At 40.6% G+C, this 20048-nt stretch overlaps 1 protein-coding gene across 1 annotated transcript in view; it reads left to right on the forward strand.

Annotated features, from left to right (window-relative positions):
- POLR2B (RNA polymerase II subunit B) overlaps positions 1 to 20048 on the forward strand; it is a 52459-nt gene that overhangs the window by 23937 nt on the left and 8474 nt on the right. Inside the window, exons 7-17 of the mRNA XM_032166746.2 lie at positions 1945 to 2141; positions 2298 to 2417; positions 3506 to 3692; positions 7329 to 7472; positions 7839 to 7978; positions 8080 to 8191; positions 12556 to 12710; positions 14091 to 14289; positions 14603 to 14771; positions 17949 to 18045; positions 19198 to 19292. Coding sequence (XP_032022637.1) covers positions 1945 to 2141; positions 2298 to 2417; positions 3506 to 3692; positions 7329 to 7472; positions 7839 to 7978; positions 8080 to 8191; positions 12556 to 12710; positions 14091 to 14289; positions 14603 to 14771; positions 17949 to 18045; positions 19198 to 19292 — 1615 coding nt within the window. The remainder of the gene's footprint in view (positions 1 to 1944; positions 2142 to 2297; positions 2418 to 3505; positions 3693 to 7328; positions 7473 to 7838; positions 7979 to 8079; positions 8192 to 12555; positions 12711 to 14090; positions 14290 to 14602; positions 14772 to 17948; positions 18046 to 19197; positions 19293 to 20048) is intronic.

Consider the following 20048-nt stretch of genomic DNA (forward strand, 5'->3'; position numbering starts at 1 on the left):
TTAGCCGGGTGTGGTGGTGTGTGCCTGTTGTCCCAGCTACTCAGGAGGCTGAGGCAGGAGAATCGCTTGAACCTGGGAGGTGGAGGCTGCAGTGAGCCAAGATCACGTCACTGCACTCCAGCCTGTGTGACAGAGCAAGACTGTCTCAAAAAAATAAAATAACTTTTGGGCTGGCATGGTGGCTCACACCTGTAATCCCAGCACTTTGGGAGGAGGATTGCTTGATCCCAGAAGTTCGAGACTGGCCTGGGCAACATAATGAGACCCCTGTGTCTGTAGAAAAGAAATAGAATGGGTACAGTGGCTCATGCCTGTAATCCTAGCACTTTGGAAGGCCTAGGTGGGTAGATTGTTTGAGGCCAGGAGTTTGAGACCAGCTTGGGCCACTTGGGGAAACCCTGTCTCTACAAAAAATAGAAAAATTAGCTGGGTGTGGTAGTGCATGCCTGCAATCCCAGCTAGTCTGGAGGCTGAGGCACGAGAATCACTGGATCCCAGGAGGCAGATGTTGTAGTAAGCTGAGATTGTGCCATTGCACTCCAGCCTGGGTGACAAAGGGAGACTGACTATGTCTCTTAAAAAAAAAAAAGAAAAAGAAGAAGAAATAGCTGGGTGTGGTGGTGTTGTCTATACTTCTCCTAGCTACTTGGGAGGGATCTCACCACTGCATTCCAGCCAGGGCGACAGAGTGAGACCCTGTCTCAAAAATAAAATAAAAATAGTCTCCTTTGTAAAATATTAGGTTTAATTTAAATTAAATCTTTTTTTTTTTGAGATGAAGTCTCATTCTGTTGCCCAAGCTGGAGTGCAGTGGCACGATCTCAGCTCACTGCAACCTCCACCTCCCGGGTTCAAGCAATTCTCCTGCCTCAGCCTCCCAAGTAGCTGGGACTGCAGGCACACGCAACCATGCCCGGCTAATTTTTGTAATTTTAGTAGAGATGGGGTTTCACTATGTTGGCCAGGGTGGTCTTGAACTCCTGACCTTGTGATCTGCCCGCCTTGGCCTCCCAAAGTGCTGGGATTATAGGCATGAGCCTCCACACCCAGCAAATCTTTTTTTTTTTTTACATCCAGGGTACACACTGAGTAAAAATTTATTTTTCTTTTGTAGATTTAGGTTCTCACCTTCTTTCCCAGGATGGTCTTGAACTCCTGGGCTCAAGCCATTCTCCTGTTTTGGCCTTCCAAAATGCTAGGATTATAGGAGTGGGCCCCACCCCACGCAGGCCAAACATTTTTTAATACCAAAACTGAAAACAATCTGGCACATTAACCATTTGTAGTTCAGTAAATTTTAATTTGACTATGAGATTTCTGTACATTGATTTTTAGATATCTGGAACTTTATTTTGCCATTGGTAAAATGTAAAAAAGAAACACACCACTCTTTTTCCTTTTGAGACAGTGTCTCACTCTGTCACCCAGGCTGGAGTGCAGTGGCACCATCTCGGCTCACTGCATCCTCTGCCTCCCGGGTTCAAGCGATTCTCTCATTTTAGCCTCCTGAGTCGCTGGGACTACAGGTGTGTGTCACTGCGGCAGCTGATTTTTGTATTTTTAGTAGAGATGGGGGTTTCGCCATGTTGCCTAGACTAGTTGCAAACTCCTGGACTTAAGCTATCCACCTACCTCAGCCTCTTAAAGTGCTGGGATTACAGGCATGAGCCACTGCTCCTGGCCATGCACTACTCTTTTTATAATGGAATTATTTGTATTTTTCTAGAAAGTGTAATGCCTGTGCTGATGAGTGGTTTTTGTCAGAGATCTCTAGATCTCTGAGGTATCTTCTGAGAGTTTGTGATTCCTTGATTTTCTAAAAATACTCACATATTTTATTAGGTTCGTAAGGGTACTTGGCATGTTATAAACTAAGTGACGGTTTACTCATTTTAAGGTAACAACATGAATTTGAAAATAACTTTTATTTAAATTGTCTGATAGGTTAAACCTTCTCTCGATGAAGCTTTTGTCATCCAAGAACAGAATGTTGCACTAAATTTCATTGGTTCAAGAGGAGCAAAGCCTGGTGTTACTAAAGAGAAAAGAATTAAATATGCAAAGGAAGTTTTACAAAAAGAAATGCTCCCTCATGTTGGGGTCAGTGATTTTTGTGAGACCAAAAAAGCCTATTTCTTGGGGTATGTTAAGTTTCATTGTTTTAAGTTCTTTATCAAGATACAGTTGAGATAAAAGTTTTTCTTAAAGTCAAAAATGATGTTTTTAACATATAAATCAAGAAAAAAAGTCCAAAACTAAGTGTTTTCCTTCTTCTTCTTCTTCTTTTTTTTTTAAAGATATATGGTCCATAGGTTACTTCTAGCAGCTTTGGGTAGAAGAGAACTAGATGACAGAGATCACTATGGAAACAAGAGATTGGATCTTGCTGGGCCGCTGCTTGCATTCTTATTTAGAGGGTAAGGAATTACAGAATGAAGTCGTTAAAGGAGGGAGATTTATTTCACTTTAGATTGATCATTGCATGTGGCCAGGCTAAACTGTGTTGGCACCCACGTTGGGTACTTATGAAATTAGCTACATTCTTATTGCTACTTGCTCAGATTTAGTTTTGGTTCATGTCTAGGAAAGCCAGGTTTATGAGGATAATATATTACATGTTTATGTTTTCTTTATTCCTCTGGTAGCTTTGTAAGATGTTTGAGAAAGCTGAATTATTGCCTTGGTTTTCCTGAGGGCTAATATTGGATTTTGTCCTGCTTTGTACACACATTACAAAAGCTGGAGATAAATATATAAAAATACTATCAGTGATTGTCTCACAGTATTGGTATTATGTGCAGTTTTTAATTTTATTCTTGATGTTTTTATATTTCCCATATTTTCTATAATTGGAAAAAAGTTATTTTTAAAAATGAAATATGTAGACAGTACAAAAAGGATAACATTAGCATTGTCTTGCACATGTTTTGTTATTTAGTATGTTACAGATTAGTGTTTTTCAACCTTTTTTTGATATTGCCCCACTGAGGGACCTCTTTTAACATTTTTGTTTATTGAGCTGGAATTTCGCTCTTGTTGCCCAGGCTGGAGTGCAATGGTGCCATCTCGGCTCACTGCAACCTCTGCCTCCCGGGTTCAAGCAATTCTCCTATCTCAGCCTCCCGAGTAGCTGGGACTTCAGGCGTGTGCCATCACACCCAGCTAATTTTTGTATTTTTAGTAGAGATGGTGTTTCTCCATATTGGCCAGGCTGGTCTCAAACTCCTGACCTCAGGTGATCTGCCCACATCAGCTTCCCAAAGTGCTGGGATTACAGATGTGAGCCACCATGCCCCACCTCTTTGGCATTTTTGTGTAGTTGCTCCCCTGCCATGTATGTTCACGTACTATACGTATATCTGTGCTTTAGACATAAAAGAGCAACATCTTTCAGTCTGCCCAATTTTTGCTCACCTTCCCCACACTTTTTTTGCAGTATTGCTCCTGTTGAGAATATATGTTGTAGACCTCTACATGTTTAAAATAATACCATTTTATTCGGCAGTATGTTTAAGAATTTGCTTAAAGAAGTGCGGATCTATGCACAGAAATTTATCGATCGAGGAAAGGATTTTAACTTGGAGTTGGCAATTAAAACACGGATCATATCTGATGGCCTAAAATACTCTTTAGCTACTGGAAACTGGGGTGATCAAAAGAAAGCTCATCAAGCCAGAGCTGGAGTATCTCAGGTAAGTGTGCCAACTACGACTACAGGCTCAATAGGAAACATGTTTATAGGACTAGTAGATTCTTTTGTTTGTTGAATGTAAATTATTTTGCTTTTCTTTCTTGGTCAAATGTAAAACTACTTGGTGCCGGGTGTGGTGGCTCACACCTATAATCCCAGCACTTTGGGAGGCCAAGGCGGGCTGGATCGCTTGAGGTCAGGAGTTTGAGACCAACCTGGCCAACATGATGAAACCCCGTCTCTATTAAAAATACAAAAATTAGCTGGGCATGGTGGTGGGTGCCTGTAATCCCAGCTACTCTACTCAGGAGGCTGAGGCAGGAGAATCGCTTGTACCTGGGAGGTGGAGGTTGCAGTGAGCTGAGATCATGCCACTGCACTCCAACCTGGGCAAAAAGAGTGATACTCCGTCTCAAAAAACAAACAAAAAAAAACTTACTGGGGACTTCTGAATTATGAACATGAAATTTTCTTAAATTAGCTATTAGCATTACTAAGATTTTTGGCTTGCAGTTTAGAAACTCAAAATAATTAAGAAATTAGAGCCGGGCGCGGTGGCTCACGCTTGTAATCCCAGCACTTTGGGAGGCCGAGGCGGGCGGATCACGAGGTCAGGAGATCGAGACTACGGTGAAACCCTGTCTCTACTAAAAATACAAAAAAATTAGCCGGGCGTGGTGGCGGGCGCCTGTAGTCCCAGCTACTCAGAGAGGCTGAGGCAGGAGAATGGTGTGAACCCGGGAGGCGGAGCTTGCAGTGAGCCGAGATTGCGCCACTGCACTCCAGCCTGGGCGACAGGGCGAGACTCCGTCTCAAAAAAAAAAAAAAAAAATTAGAGTAGCTGCTTAGTGGGTGAGACAGTCCACGTTAGTGAGATTTTTATGTCTTAAAAGCTCCACATTAGAAGCCAACCCAGAGAATAAATGATCATCGCCCTCCTTTGTTGGAAAATACAGTACTTCTGACACTGGTTTCTATATGATGGTCTGTTGCATATATAATGACTGCAGTAGCTATTGTCAGATGGAGTAATGGAGAAAAGCTTTTTAAAGAGTGTATCACTGGGCATTTTAATTTTTTGTATTTGCTTTTCATAGATGATTGAAAACCTGTAATGTACTTTATGCTATTTTTAGGGGGATCTCCCCCTCCTTTCCTTGTTTAAACTAGCCTGTACCAGTATCACCTGATTGATTTGACATTCGGACACCAATTTCAAGCTCCTTTTTCCTAGAAATCTGGATGCTGTAGAAATTTTGAGGGGCTGCTGATAGCAAAGTTAATATTTAAATTCCTTTTAATTCAGTAAGGATTTATTGGGTATATTTGATATTTGTGATACTGAGTTCACACACGTGAATGAGATGCTGATCTCAGCCCTCAGGGAGCTCATCAGCATCTAGCAGAGGAAACAGATTCATTCATGTGTAGCTCACTGTGCCCTATGCTGTGTTATGACAAATGCCACATTGCAAATTCAGTTCAAGGAATTGGTTTTGTTTTTTGAGACGGAGTCTTGCTGTCTTGCCCAGGCTGGAGTGCAGTGGCGATCTCTGCTCATTGCAAGCTCCGCCTTCTGGGTTTACACCATTCTCCTGCTTCAGCCTCCCGAGTAACTGGGACTACAGGCGCCCGCCACCACGCCTGGCTAATTTTTTGTATTTTTAGTAGAGATGGGGTTTTGCCGTGTTAGCCAGAATGGTCTGGATCTCCTGACCTCGTGATCTGCCCGCCTCGGCCTCCCAAAGTGCTGGGATTACAGGCGTGAGCCACCGTGCCTGGCCCAGTTCAAGGAATTGTTATTGGGACCTGTGATGTGCCAGGCACTCTGCCACATGCTGGAGATGCAGTGATCCTGATCTTCAGTAGTTGACAGTCTATGCTTATAGATAGATATAAACAGATAATTACAACATGGCATGGTAACTGTTATAATAAGAGATGTTCACTGCTGCTCTGTGGGAATGCTGGAGAAAGGTACTTAGCACAGCCTGAGAAGGTGAAAAGAAGTTCTTGTTTAGGAGGTAACACCTGAACTGAATCTTGAAGAGTACTTGGAAAACGCCCAAGTTGAGAGGTAGGTAGAACCAGCAGCTCATAAGAGAGCTTAGAGAACTTCTTAATATTCTGAATTAAAAGAGTTGGAGGCAGAAAGGAATGTGTGTCTGTCGGGAGAGCTAGAGCAGTTCTGGGTTTTCAAATCAAACTGGAGGCTTAGGAGGATGGGAACCAGCTCATGAAGAGTGACATGGTCATTTTTGTTCTTTTGGGCAGATTCACAGTAATTGGCAGAAAAGACTTGAGAAGGGCGAGGTTGGTGGCAGGAAGATTGTTGCAACAGCCTGGGGTGAGAAATAATTAGGGACTGGACTAGAGCAGTTTTGTAGAGATGGAGAGTAAATTTTAGAGATATTTAGGAAGTTTCGTAAGACTTTGTGATTGATTAGTTGAATGGCTGAAAACTCCAGTGAGTACAGAAAAGAGAATAGTTCTTCCTGGTGGTGGGTCAGATGGCTTTGTAGAGGTGGTATCATTTCACCAGGCAGAGCAGAGTGGAGAAGTGCATTTCATTCTGTGACAATAGCGTGGTCAAAGGCATGGAGGTGAGGGTGTATGGTGTCGTCAGTGAAGTACAGGAGCGTAAGGAGACTGGTAGGGGAAGGTTGTTTTTGGGGCTTCATTGAGGAGGACTTTAATGTTGTGCTCTTCTGTAGCCAGTGGCTACCTGTTTAATTTTTAAGTGGGTAAGTGTTAATAATTCTGGCAAGTGAGGAGGGTAGATTGGAGGGAACCAGGCAGGGACTTATGAGCTGATGGACGTAGTATAGGTGAGGGGAAATGGGCTGTCTGTTACTGTGACATTGGGAAGGGAGGGGCTAGGTTTTTTAGAAAATTTGAAAATGGAATTGACAGGGTATGTTTATAGATGTGTGGAAGGAGGAACTTGGAGACAAAAATGATTTTGAGATTTCCAGATTGAGAGAAAGGTGATGCTGCTTATCCATGACAGAAGACTTAGGAAAGAGGAAGGAAGTTTGAATTGTTTAAGGACTAGGGGAAGGTGGAGATTTATAAATAATTAATAATATAGAGCTTGAGTTGTCTGCTTTATATTGCCCTAAATATTATCTTATTTATAAATAACATCTTGCTTAGTATCCTGTAAGTATTGGTAATGGATGTTTGCATTTTTCTATTAGATTCAGAGGCCTCAGTCTGGAAAAAGTACTGAGATGGATTAGTGATGTCTGCTATGATCAAAGGAGTGTGAGTTGGTAGAATTTAACTTAACACTTACTGAGTACCTAATGAATGCCAAGTACTGTTCTAGGTGCTGGGATACAACAGAGAATAAAACAATTTTAAAAAATTCCCTGCCTTCATGAAACTAATGTCCTAGTGTTTGTTTAGAGACCATAAACGAAATGTTTATGTGGTATGTTTGAATATATTTGCCATCCCTGCTGCAAGTGGCAGGTAAGTTAAAGTGTCAAACAACATTATTCAGGGAAAGAATAGAGAAATGGGGAACAGTTTGATACTCAGTAGATTATATGTAAAAATATGACTTTGCCTCAGTGTAATAGTATGAATCACAGAAATGTCCAGACTTTAAAGATTGGCTGTTTTTTTCTAGGTGTTAAACCGCCTGACTTTTGCGTCTACTCTTTCTCACCTGCGTCGTTTAAATTCTCCTATTGGTAGAGACGGCAAGCTAGCAAAACCAAGACAGTTGCATAATACGTTGTGGGGAATGGTGTGTCCTGCCGAGACCCCAGAGGTAATACATTAGAATTTATATTCAGGACAAAAAGTCAGTGGGTAATTATGTAGGGCAATTAGGTGGGGGGTGGTCCTGTAGCCACATTTTGAGGCGAGCCGGTGGATCACAAGGTCAGGTGGTCATCCTGGCCACTGCACTCCAGCCTGGGCGACAGCAAGACTCCGTCCAAAAAAAAAAAAAAAAAAAAGAAGTAGATGTTTAAAAAATTATGCAGAGTGGTTTAGAAGTAAGATTTTTTTTTGTAATTGTATTCTTAAAAAGTAAGAATAAATCTTGAAATCACATTGAAGGAAAAATGTTTATGGAAAAGAAGTTTGATAGGCATGTAAAATCAGAATGACTAATACTTGGTTTATTTTTTAGGGCCATGCTGTAGGACTTGTGAAGAATTTAGCCTTGATGGCATATATTTCAGTTGGATCTCAACCATCTCCAATTCTGGAATTTTTAGAAGAATGGAGTATGGAAAATTTAGAAGAAATTTCTCCTGCAGCTATTGCTGAGTGTGTATAGATGGAATTACCTTTTTAAACTATAGTTAATCTTTAGTTGTTGCTCAGTATAGAATTGTTAAGTGTAACATGCTTTTGCTTTTTCATTGTAGTGCAACCAAGATTTTTGTTAATGGCTGCTGGGTTGGAATACATAAAGATCCCGAACAACTTATGAACACCCTAAGGAAATTGCGACGTCAGATGGACATCATTGTGTCTGAGGTAAGAATCTTTAGTTAAGGGGGTGGGGTCTGTGAGATTTTTAAACAAGGCATACAACTAGTGAAAGTTATCTTTGCATTGGCATCTTTTCTTTGAACTTTATTCCCTTGAACTGTAAAGTGTAAATTTAATTATAAGTTATTGCTAGGCCAGGTGCAGTGGCGCATGCCTGTAATCCCAGCACTTTGGGAGGCCGAGGCAGGCAGATCACCTGAGGTCAGGAGTTCAAGCGCAGCCTGGCCAATATGGCGAAACCCCATCTCTACTAAAAATACAACAATTAGCCAGGTACGGTGGCACAGGCCTGTAATCGCAGCTACTCGGGAGGCTGAGACAGGAGAATCACTTGAACCTGGGAGGCGGGGGTTACAGTGAGGTGAGATTGCACCTCTGCACTCCAGCCTTGGTGACAGAGTGGGTCTCTGTCTCAAAAAATAAAAAAAAGCCTGGGCATGGTGCCTCACGCCTGTAATCCCAGCACCTTGGGAGGCTGAGGCGGGCGGATCACAAGGTCAAGAGATTGAGACCATCCTGGCCAACATGGTGAAACCCCGTCTCTACTAAAAATACAAAAATTAGCTGGGCGTGGTGGCGCGCACCTGTAGTCCCAGCTACTCAGGAAGCTGAAGCAGGAGAATTGCTTGAACCCAGGAGGCGGAGGTTGCAGTGAGCCAAGATCACACCACTGCACTCCAGCCTGGCGACAGAGCGAGACTCCGTCTCAAAAAAAGAAGTTATTGCTTGCCTTAATCTTTGGATACATGCTTCCAAAAATTTTGACACATTTTAAATTATTAAATTATATTTTAGAACTCAAATTACATTTTAAAGTAAAAATTCTTTTGGGGATCTTTTTATAAAGCTGAGAATACTTTTAAAAAGGGAATAACCGTCTGGAATTTATCCTTTGAATCCAGAGATTCATTAATAAAATGTGATATACCACTAATAGATTCTTATCTATTTTGGAGGATGTTGAAGTGCTTTGGGATTAGGATGGGTTTTAAAGAAATCATTACAATAAGGCCGGGCTTGGTGGCTCATGCCTGTGATCACAGCACTTTGGGAGGCCAAGGCAGGCAGATCACTTGAGGTCAGGAGTTCGAGACCACCCTGGCCAACATGGCAAAACCCTGTCTCTACTAAAAATAAAAAAATCAGCCGGGCATGGTGGCATGCGCCTGTAGTCGTATCTACTCGGGAAGCTGAGGCATGAGAATTGCTTAAATCCAGGAGGCAGAGGTTGCAATGAGCAGAGATTGTGCCATTGCACTCCAGCCTGGGTGACAGAGTGAGACTCTGTCTCCAAAAAAAAAAAAAATAAAAAAAATAAATCATTACAATATATTGTGAACTTTATTACTCTCCCAAATAAGGGTTTTAGTATACTGTTTGCGGAATGTAGCTCAGGCTTTTAATTTTCCGAAATCTATACCTTGGGTGAAAGTGGTTTTGGAGAGAAACTGAACACACTTAGCCAGTAGCTGGTCTTTGTACCTAAAACAGCAGAGACGAGAGTTTGGTTGTTCTGGGCCTTTTCCAGCAGCAGGCCCTGAGTGTTTTTTTGTTGTTGTTGTTGGGGGGTGGGGACAGAGTCTGGCTCTGTTGCCCAGGCTGGAGTGCAGTGTTGCTATCTTAGCTCACTGCAACCTCTGTCTCCCAGGTTCAAGAAATTCTCATGCCTCAGCCTCCTGAGTAGCTGGGATTACAGACGTGTACCACCATGCCCGTTTGTATTTCTATTTTTATTTTTTTGAGGTGGAGTCTCGCTCTCTTGCTCAGGCTGGAGTGCAGTGGCATGATCTCGGCTCACTGCAACCTCTGCCTCCTGGGTTCAAGCAATTCTCCTGCCTCAGCCTCCTGAGTAGCTGGCATTACAGGTGCCTGCCACCATGCCTGGCTAATTTTTGTATTTTTAGTAGAGACTGGCTTTCTCCATGTTGGCCAGCCTGGTCTCGAACTCCTGACCTCAGGTAATCCACCTGCCTCAGCCTCCCAAAGTGCTGGAATTACAGATGTGAGCCACTGCTCCTGGCCAATTTTTGTATTTTTGGTAGAGATGGGGTTTTGCCATAGTTGGCCAGGCTGGTCTTGAAGTCCTGGGCTCAAGCCATCTGCCTGCCTTGGCCTTCCAAAGTGCTGGGATAACAGATGTGAGCCACTGAGCCCAGCCTGGCCCTGGGTTTTGACCTAGGCTTATTTACAGCTTGAAGGCAGGAAGAGAGTGATTCACTTGAGGGCAGGCAAGGCTAAGAGAAAGCTCAAAAAAAGTCTCCCTCTCTCTCTCTCTCTCTATCTCTGTATTTTTTAATAGAGGTGGGGTCTCACTGTGTTGCCCAGTTGGTCTTGAACTCCTGGGCTCAAGCAGTCCTTCCTGCCTTGGCTTCCTAAAGTGTTGGGAGCTATGCAGTAGGTTGGCTGTCTTTTTTTTTCTTTTTCTTTTTTTTTTTTTTTGTTTTTGAGAGGCTGTCTCTCTGTTGCCCAGGCTAGAATGCAGTGGCACAATCATGGTTCACTGTAGCCTCTACCTCCTGGGCCCCAGCGATCCTCCCACCTCAGGCTCCTAAGTGGCTGAGACCACAAGGTGTGTGCCACCACACCCGGGTTTTGTTCATCATACAGTGTGTATTATGTATTTAGTTCTGCTGTTGTAGTGAGAACCAGCCGTAGATAATACATAAACTGATAAAACTGTGTTTACAGAAACAGCTAGTAGGTGAGGTAGAGTGGTCGAGTGTGGTGGCTTATGCCTGTAATCGCATAACTTTGGCTGGCTGAGGTGGGAGGATCGCTTAAAGATACGAATTGAGGACCAACCAGCCTGGGCAATGTATCAAGACCATGTTTATATTAAAAAAAAGAGAAAAAGACCCATAGAGCTATATTCTATTAGGAATGTTAGTTTTCTAAGAACTTAAGGCGGTGCATTTGAAAGAAGAATCTTTCTTGGACTTTAGAATACTACTCATGAATTTTTGCTCACAGTGTTCCTCCTTAAATTACTTTCTAAGGACAGGCAGTAGACTAGGAACTTGGAACATTCTTCTCTTTCTTGTCTTTTGACTCTTTCATTTTGGAGAAAAACTTGATGTTTTGTTGTTTTGTTTTGTTTTTTGAGACAAGGTCTTACTCTATTGCCCAGGCTGGAGTGCAGTGGCATGATCTTGGCTCACTGCAACCTCTGTCTCCCGGGTTCAAGTGATTCTTCTACCTCAGCCTCCTGAGGGGCTGGGATTACAGGCGTGCACCACCACGCCCAGATAATTTTTGTATTTTTAGTAGAGACAGGGTTTCACCATGTTTGCCAGGCTGGTCTCAAACTCCTGACCTCAGGTGATATGCCCACCTTTGCCTCCCAAAGTGTTGGGATTACTGGCTTGAGCCACTGTGCCTGGTCTTTTTTTTTTTTTTGAGACAGAGTCTTGCTCTGTCACCCAGGCTGGAGTGCAGTGGCGTGATCTCAGCTTACTGCAAGCTCCGCCTCCTGGGTTCATGCCATTCTCCTGCCTCAGCCTCCTGAGTAGCCAGGACTACAGGTGCCCGCCACCACGCCTGGCTAATTTTTTTTTGTATTTTTAGTAGAGATGGGGTTTCACCGTGTTAGCCAGGATGGTCTCAATCTCCTGACCTCGTGATCCACTCACCTCGGCCTCCCAAAGTGCTGGGGTTACAGGCTTGAGCCACCGTGCCTGGTCTTTAATAGCGTATTTTATTTGACTTGATACATCCCAAAGTATTACATCAACATTCTATTAATATAAAAATTATTAGTAAACTATTTTACATTCTTTTTTTTCTGTTTTGGTGCTGTCTTTCAAATCCATTATGTAGTTTATACTTACAGCACATCTCAGTTCAGAATGGCCACATTTCAAGTGCTCAGTAGTCACATATGGCTCTCACTGTATTAGATAGCTAGACTATAAGCCATTTGTCTGAGGGTGGGTGTGAGAAGTCAGGCTAAGGACTGGGAAAGCATGGTCAAAGCAAAGTGATAGAGGGCTGGTTTCTGAAAGATTACAGGGTGAGATATATGTCATCAGCAAAGAGCCAAAATGAGAAATTGTCATATACTAGTGTTTGTGGTATTGAAAAAATATTTCCTACGTTAACTTGCATGACATTATTACCAGATATTATTGTTCAGCTTTATAATTGCCAAGGTTAGATTTTTTCATTCATAAAATTTTAAATTACACCTAAGTTTTTAATATGTTAAACAATGGTAAACTAAGATTTGCACATTTTACTTGATAAATTGGTTGCTCCAGAAATTTAGTAGGATTTGTATTGTATTTTTAACTAAGCCTAATAATAAAGAGAAAATAAAAATTCATGGAACTGTTTTTTCTTTTTATGTGTAGGTTTCTATGATCAGAGATATTCGAGAGAGGGAGATTCGGATCTATACAGATGCAGGCCGTATTTGTAGACCACTTCTGATTGTGGAAAAACAAAAGCTACTTTTGAAGAAGAGGCATATTGACCAATTGAAAGAGAGAGAATATAACAACTACAGGTAAAAACATGCAGTGAGAAAAATGTGTGTATTAAAAATTGAGATAGAATTTACATACCATAAAATTAACCATTTTTTAATTTTTTATATTTTTATTTAATTTTATTTTTATTTATTTTTTATTTTTGACACAGCCTCAGCTGTGTTGCCCATGCTGGAGTGCAGTGATGTGATCTTGGCTCACTAACCTCCGCCTCCTGGGTTCAAGCAATTCTCCTGCCTCAACCACCGTAGTAGCTGGGATTATGGGTGTGTGCCACCACACCTGGCTAATTTTTGTAGTTTTGGTAGAGACAGGGTTTCGCCGTGTTGGCCAGGCTGGTCTTGAACTCCTGGTCTTAGGTGATCCGCCTGCTTCAGCCTCCCAGAGTGCTGGGATTACAGGCATGAGCCACGTGTTCGGCAAGTTAACGATTTTTAAAAAGTATACAATTAGTGGTTTTTAGTATGTTTGCAAGGTTATGCAACCATCACCACTATCTTAATTTTAGAATACTTTCATTGCCCTGAAAAAACTCTGTACCCTTAGGAGTCACATCTGTTTTTCTTAACTTTTATTATGAAGCAAGATAATTAATAGGATTTTGTTTAAGCTTAAAAGTCTTTTGATCGCCCAGGTGTAGTGGCTCATGCCTGTAATCTCAGCACTTTGGGAGGTCAAGGTGGGAAGACTGCTTGAGGCCAGGAGTTCAAGACCAGTCTGGGCAATGTATTGAGACTCCCATCTCCCCAAAAAAATAAAAAAATTAGTCAAGTGTGGTGGAATGCACCTGCAGTCCAGCTACTCAGGAGGCAGGAGGATCACTTGAGCCCAGGAGTAGTGAGCTTTCATTGTACCAGCCTGGGCAACAGAGCAAGACCCTGTCTCAAACAAAAAGTTTTTGTGATATATTAAAATCTATTAATAGTAATAATGCGAAATAACCTATATAATCTGAATATATTACATATAATATGACAATATGAATAATATAAGAAATTTAGTAAAAAGATGAAGCTGCTTTAAATATTTAATTTTTAGCAATATGAATATATAGTTGTGTATACTAATGTAAAAATCATTCAAACAATATGTATGATAAATTTAAAAAATTGCCCTCCAATGTATACTCTCTTCTTCACAAGTAAATACTGGTAACAGTTAGGTGTGTATTCTTCCAGGGCTTATTCTCCAGCAGCTTACCTTTTTCACTGTCAGCAATCATGTAATTATGTTGGTCAGTTATATATAATATTAAACTATGTATATATATGTATATATGTATATTTAATATATAATATTAAACTTATTTAAATATAAATATAGGAATACTTTTAAGTAGGAGGAATAGTTAGTTAAAATATTTCAGGAAATAGAAAATTGAATGAATTCTTTTTTAGTTGGCAGGATCTTGTGGCCAGTGGGGTAGTGGAATATATTGATACCCTGGAAGAAGAAACAGTGATGCTTGCAATGACTCCAGATGATTTACAGGAGAAAGAAGTAGCTTATTGTTCCACATATACACACTGTGAGATTCATCCCTCAATGATCCTTGGTGTCTGTGCATCTATTATTCCCTTTCCTGATCATAACCAGGTTGGTATCACTTTTTGTCTTCTGGTGTGAGGAATTGGGAGAAGTCATAAAAATTGGAAGTAACTTATCTGGAGGGAAAAAGCCTTTTAATGAAAAGGCTATTAACTCCTACAGAATCAATATTTGATATAATTGCTGTTGTGTTTCATGGTTAAGAGCTGTAATTGATTATTCCAAATAGTTATTACTTACTTACTGTTTTTGAAAAAAATCAGGAATTTTACCAATCGTATTTCTTCTGATTTATTGTCAGAGTCTTTTCCACTAGTGACAGTAACTTTTTGTTGTTTCTGCTTTTCATTTTTACGTTTAGTCCCCTAGAAACACATACCAGTCTGCTATGGGTAAGCAGGCTATGGGAGTTTACATCACCAACTTCCATGTTCGCATGGACACATTGGCTCATGTTCTCTATTATCCTCAAAAGCCACTTGTGACTACACGGTCTATGGAATATCTACGATTTAGAGAGCTGCCAGCAGGTATGGTCAGTTTTGCTCTACGTTATTTAAGATCCTGCCATGTTTAAGGCACTTTTCTGGGTGCTTGGGAGGATTAAAAAATAAATATGACATAGTGCCTGTTCTCACGGAATTTATAATATGGCGGGAAACATGAACATAATAAAAAGGTAGGTATGTGGAAAGTGTTATGGGGGAGGTACAAAGTCCTTGGGAAGCACAGACTGATGGAAGCGATTAATTCCTGTTGGAAGTCTAGATCCAATTTCATGGAGAAGGTGGCATTTTAGACTGGAGCAAAATTGATGAAGGGGTATTTGCATTTGAGAGGTGGTTTAAGCAAGGGCCCAGATGGATGAAGACGTGAAAAATGTACGGTACAGTTAGTAGTCATGTCAGCTTAGTGTGTGTGAGTGGAGTGTAAATATATGGAAGTGAAAGCTTGGTCTCAGTGTGGAGAGAGCTTGAACAGGTTGAATTTTATTTTGAAAATGGAGACCCATCCAACCTTTTGGATCAGGGAAGTAATACAATTAGAAATTTGTGTTAGGAATACCATTCTGACAGCGGCATAAAGGGTAGATTACAATCAGGTACTGTATTAGCAGGTAGCTAATTTAGGGGTTTTTGCAGTATAAATGGAAATGGCAAGGTCCTAAAGAAATGAAAAAGAATGATGAGTAAGATACCTTTTGAAATACACTTGATAGGACTTGATGACTGGTTGAGTGTGGAGCAATGAAGAGAGGAATTGGAAATACTGTTGGTGTTTGTGGCTTGGGTGATTAAAAAGAGGTGCTATGAATAGGTTGGGGGAAAAATAAGATTGGGAACATGTTAGAAGGGGAAAGAGGTTTTAGAGGTAAGATAATAATTTTGTTTTGGATATGTTGATTTTGATTTAGTGTCTTAGTGTCAGAACACTAAGACGTGAACTTCCAACAGTGAGTTGCAAACATGATTTGAAAGAAGGTCAAGTCTAGAGATGTGAAGTTTTTAATTTATTAATGATAATTATAGATTACTATGAAATTGCCTAAGGAGAATTTAGAATGAGAAAAAGGCCAGAGGCAGACAATTTTAGACACCAGGAAGAGAAATTAAGAGAGAAGATTTGAGAAGCAGCTGATAAAGAGGGGAATTCGGGTTTGTAGGAGATTCTCAGGGAGACTGGATGGTAGGAAAAATCGCGAAGAGAAATCTGAAGGGTATGAGTGTTGACTATTAAAGGAGACAGTAGAGTTCTCTGGCGCTGTTATCTTTTGTATTAACAGACTTTTGGCTTTGAATGTGGGTAACATTTGTTAATTGTTAGTAAAGTTTATCTTTAGTGTACTGTAATGGGGCTCTAACATTTTGATAGCAAATTCTCATAGGTTAAAATTACTTATTTTCCAAATCCTCCACAAGGGGTTCCTCTTGTCTAGAAAAGCAAAATCTGTTAGGTTGTCTACACAGTATGCCCGTATCTTTGGGCTGTGCTTGCAGTGCTGTGTTTTCTCCAACATTTAGATAATACAGTTTCTTTATGGCTAGAGAAGAAAATAAATATACAGAAGGACTAGGTCTGAAAGCAAATGTTCCTTTGGTACTGGTGTGAAGTGGAGAGTCATGGCTGGCAGGGACTGCAGTTCTGTTATTCCTAACTTCATCATGACATCTTTATTTTGAAATTCTTTTATTTTTTTGTAGAGATAGGGTCTACTTTGTTGCCCAGGCTGGTCTCAAACTTCTGGGCTCAAGTGATTTTCCCACCTCAGCCTCCCAAAGTGCCGGGATTACAGATGTAAGCCACTACGGCCAACCCATCATACCATCTTTAAAAAAACGTTTAATATTTTACCACATTTGCTCTATTATTCTCTCCCTTTTTATTTCTCCTCCTCAACCACATGAGAGTAAGTTGCAGGCATGAAGCCATATCACTCTTTAATTCTTCAGTATGTGTTTCCTAAGAACAAGGACATTCTCTGCAGTGTAGCCATCAAAATCAGGATAACATTGATATCCATATAGTCAGCAGTCCTCAATTCAAATTTTGCCAGTTGTCCTAATGATGTCTTTTTTTTTTTTTTTTTGAGAAAGCAACTGTTATTGTATTCAAAGCTAACAATGTCTTTAATGGGTCTAGGAGCTAATCCAGGATTGGGCATTGCATTTAGTTGCATGTTTCTTTAGTTTCCTTAATCTAGAACAGTTTCTCAGTCTTTCCTTGTCTTTCACGACCTTGACATTTGTGAAGAGTTCAGGAAAGTTATATTTTTTGCATTGTGTTTCAATTTAGGTTTGACTGTTCTTTCCTCATGATGATATCCAGGTTATGAATATCAAGTTATTTTATTTTATTTTTTTTTGAGACGGATTCTTGCTCTGCCACCAGGCTGGAGTGCAGTGGCGTGATCTCGGCTCGCTGCAACCTCCGCCTCCCGGGTTTAAGCGATTCTTCTGTCTCAGCCTCCTGAGTAGCTGGGACTGCAGGCACGTGCCACCATGCCCAGCTAGTTTTTGTGTTTTTATTAGAGATGGGGTTTAACCATATTGGCCAGGATGGTCTCAATCGCTTGACCTTGTGATCCACTCGCCTCAGCCTCCCAAAGTGCTGGTATTACAGGTGTGAGCCACCGTGCCCGACCTGAATATCAAGTTATTTTATGGGCTCATCAAACAAGGTGTTTTGGCAGCAGCAACTAAGAATTTCATTGTGGTGGGAAAGATATGATACTTTCTTGGTGGCAGAAGGAGAGGGGAATAGGGTAGTATCAGTTTCAGACCTAAAAGGTGGGGCTTGAGCCTATTGCTCATTAATTTTGGGATCATGGGTAGATTATTCACTCCTCTGATTCATGAGAATAATAATGCTTATCTTGTTTATGGCACAGAGTTGCTGTGAGGATCATGAAACTTGATTTGGGGAGGCACTTTCTAAGTAGGAGGTGACTCATATGTATAATCACTTACTATAAGAATGGATACATTGGGAGTGACTAGTCCTAGGATTTGCTTGTAGGAGATATTTAGCCATCAGAGTAGTTGCCTCACAGATTGCTATTCCAGGAGGAATAGACTTTGGCAGTTACCATGATAAGAAACACCCAAGCATTTATGGCAAATATGATTTAATTAAAGTTGATTTAAAGAAAGGGCAGTTTTTCTGTTTTCCAGGTGATGTTTTAATGTATGCTCTTAAATTCACTGCAGGCATCAACTCAATTGTGGCCATTGCATCATACACTGGATATAATCAGGAAGACTCTGTTATCATGAATCGTTCAGCTGTAGACCGCGGCTTCTTCAGGTTAGTATTTTGTAAATTTGTCAAAACACAGATACAGTGGAAACACTAATTTTTTATTCAAAAAAGTTCTTAAAATACAGTTTATGCCCCACTCCAGAAAGCGGAAGGACTGGTTGATGGTCACAAACAGCTGAAGATACTACTTCTTGTATCTCTCAGGATTTTCAAATGCTAGTATTTTGAGCCTTTCTTTTGGTAAGGAAATACACAGTTGCATTTAGATAATATAGAAATGTCCAAAGAAGAAATAAAAATAACTTAGAATCCATAGATAACTACTATTAAAGTTATAGCGTGTTTTCTTTTCACTCTTTTTTTCCATTATGCTTCAGCTTGATTGTCTTGACAAACAGACCTCAAATTCAAGGCATATAAAGATTGTTTTAACAACTGGGAATTTAGTAGAGGGGATGGATTTTCCTTTTTCTGTGTGGTTTCAAAGGGTAGCACTAAAACTCAGGATAGATACTATGGCTTAATGTAAAAACTTCTTTTTTTTTTTTTGAGACAGAGTCTTGCTGTTGCCAAGACTGGAATGCAGTGGTGTAATCTTGGCTCACTTGCAATCTCTGCCTTCCAGGTTTCAAGAGATTCTCCTACCTCAGCTTCCCAAGTACCTGGGATTACAGGCACGCATCACCACGCCCAGCCTTTTTTTTTTTTTTTTTTTTTGGTATTTTTAGTAGAGACGGGGTTTCACCATGTTGGCCAGGCTGGTCTCAAACTCCTGACTTCACATGATCCACCCACCTCAGCCTCCCAAAGTGCTAGGATTACAGGCGTGAGCCACCATGCTCGGCCAATGTTAAAACTTCTCACTGGAAGTGTTTGAGTAGAACCTAGGTGACCATCTTTCAGGGTTATTATGTAATGGATTCTTAAATGTGTAGGAGATTGGACTCATTGACCCCTGGCTCTTTTCCATTTTGACATATAATTCTAGGTGGTTAAGGTTATGGGTCAGATGCTACATATGTATAACTCATGTGATAACATTTAGAGTTTAACTGAGACCCTTAATGCAGTTACTTTTGTCCCAGATTCATAGTTTAAATTGTCTCCCAAATTTCAAGTAAATGGGAAATTGTTGGTATAGGCTCAGCCCTTTTGTTAAAAGAAAATAGACTTTACCTTAGAACCATATGTTTTCAGGTCTGTTTTCTATCGCTCATACAAGGAACAGGAGTCTAAAAAAGGATTTGATCAAGAAGAAGTTTTCGAGAAGCCTACACGCGAAACATGCCAGGGTAAGTGACACTGACATTTCAATGATGGAATCCGAAGTTAACTTACTGTGGTTGTCCTAAGTGATTTTGATGAGTTGTGTCACCCTGTGCCTGCCCCTGTCCCCTCCCCCTGTTTTTGTGCATTGAAAGTGTGTTTTCATGTTATTCTTAGAGTTCACATCTAAGAAAATACGTGTATTTGATAAAAGTCTTTGTACCTAGGAGTGAGTTTGCTATAGACCTTCCTTCCTGGTAGGTCCTGCATTGAGGAGCAAGTTTAGGAAATCAGAGAAGTCGTGTAATTTCTGGGGACACACTTCACACCTTTCCCCCTTCCTTTCTAAATTATGGTGTGATCATAATATTTATTCAGCCACATTATTTGTAAACATTTAAAAAATAATCAGTGAGAAGAGGATACCTAGCATTTGTTGTTTCTTCTAGAAAACTCAAAATTATTTTCTAGTTATTTATTTTGACAGACACTTAAAAACTGCTTATGCAGTGAGATGGATGGGATGTTCCAGGGAAATGCAATATCTCCGCTACAGTTTTGACTCTGAATAGCACTGCATGAAGTAAAATGTATTTTGTTTCCTTTGCCATCTTCCTATTACTCCCCTTCCATTGTGTGGTTCTGTGTAGTAGTGAATTGATGTCCAGTGGAGTTAAGATTGAGTTAAGATGAAATCCACAATTTCTGTGGGAGGATGTGTGCAGAGGGCATCCATAGATATTTTCTTTTTAATTTAAAAAAATTTTTCTTCTGTACCCACT

The sequence above is a fragment of the Hylobates moloch genome, unplaced genomic scaffold (assembly GCF_009828535.3).
Source record: "Hylobates moloch isolate HMO894 unplaced genomic scaffold, HMol_V3 SCAFFOLD_2, whole genome shotgun sequence".
Lineage (NCBI taxonomy): Eukaryota > Metazoa > Chordata > Mammalia > Primates > Hylobatidae > Hylobates > Hylobates moloch.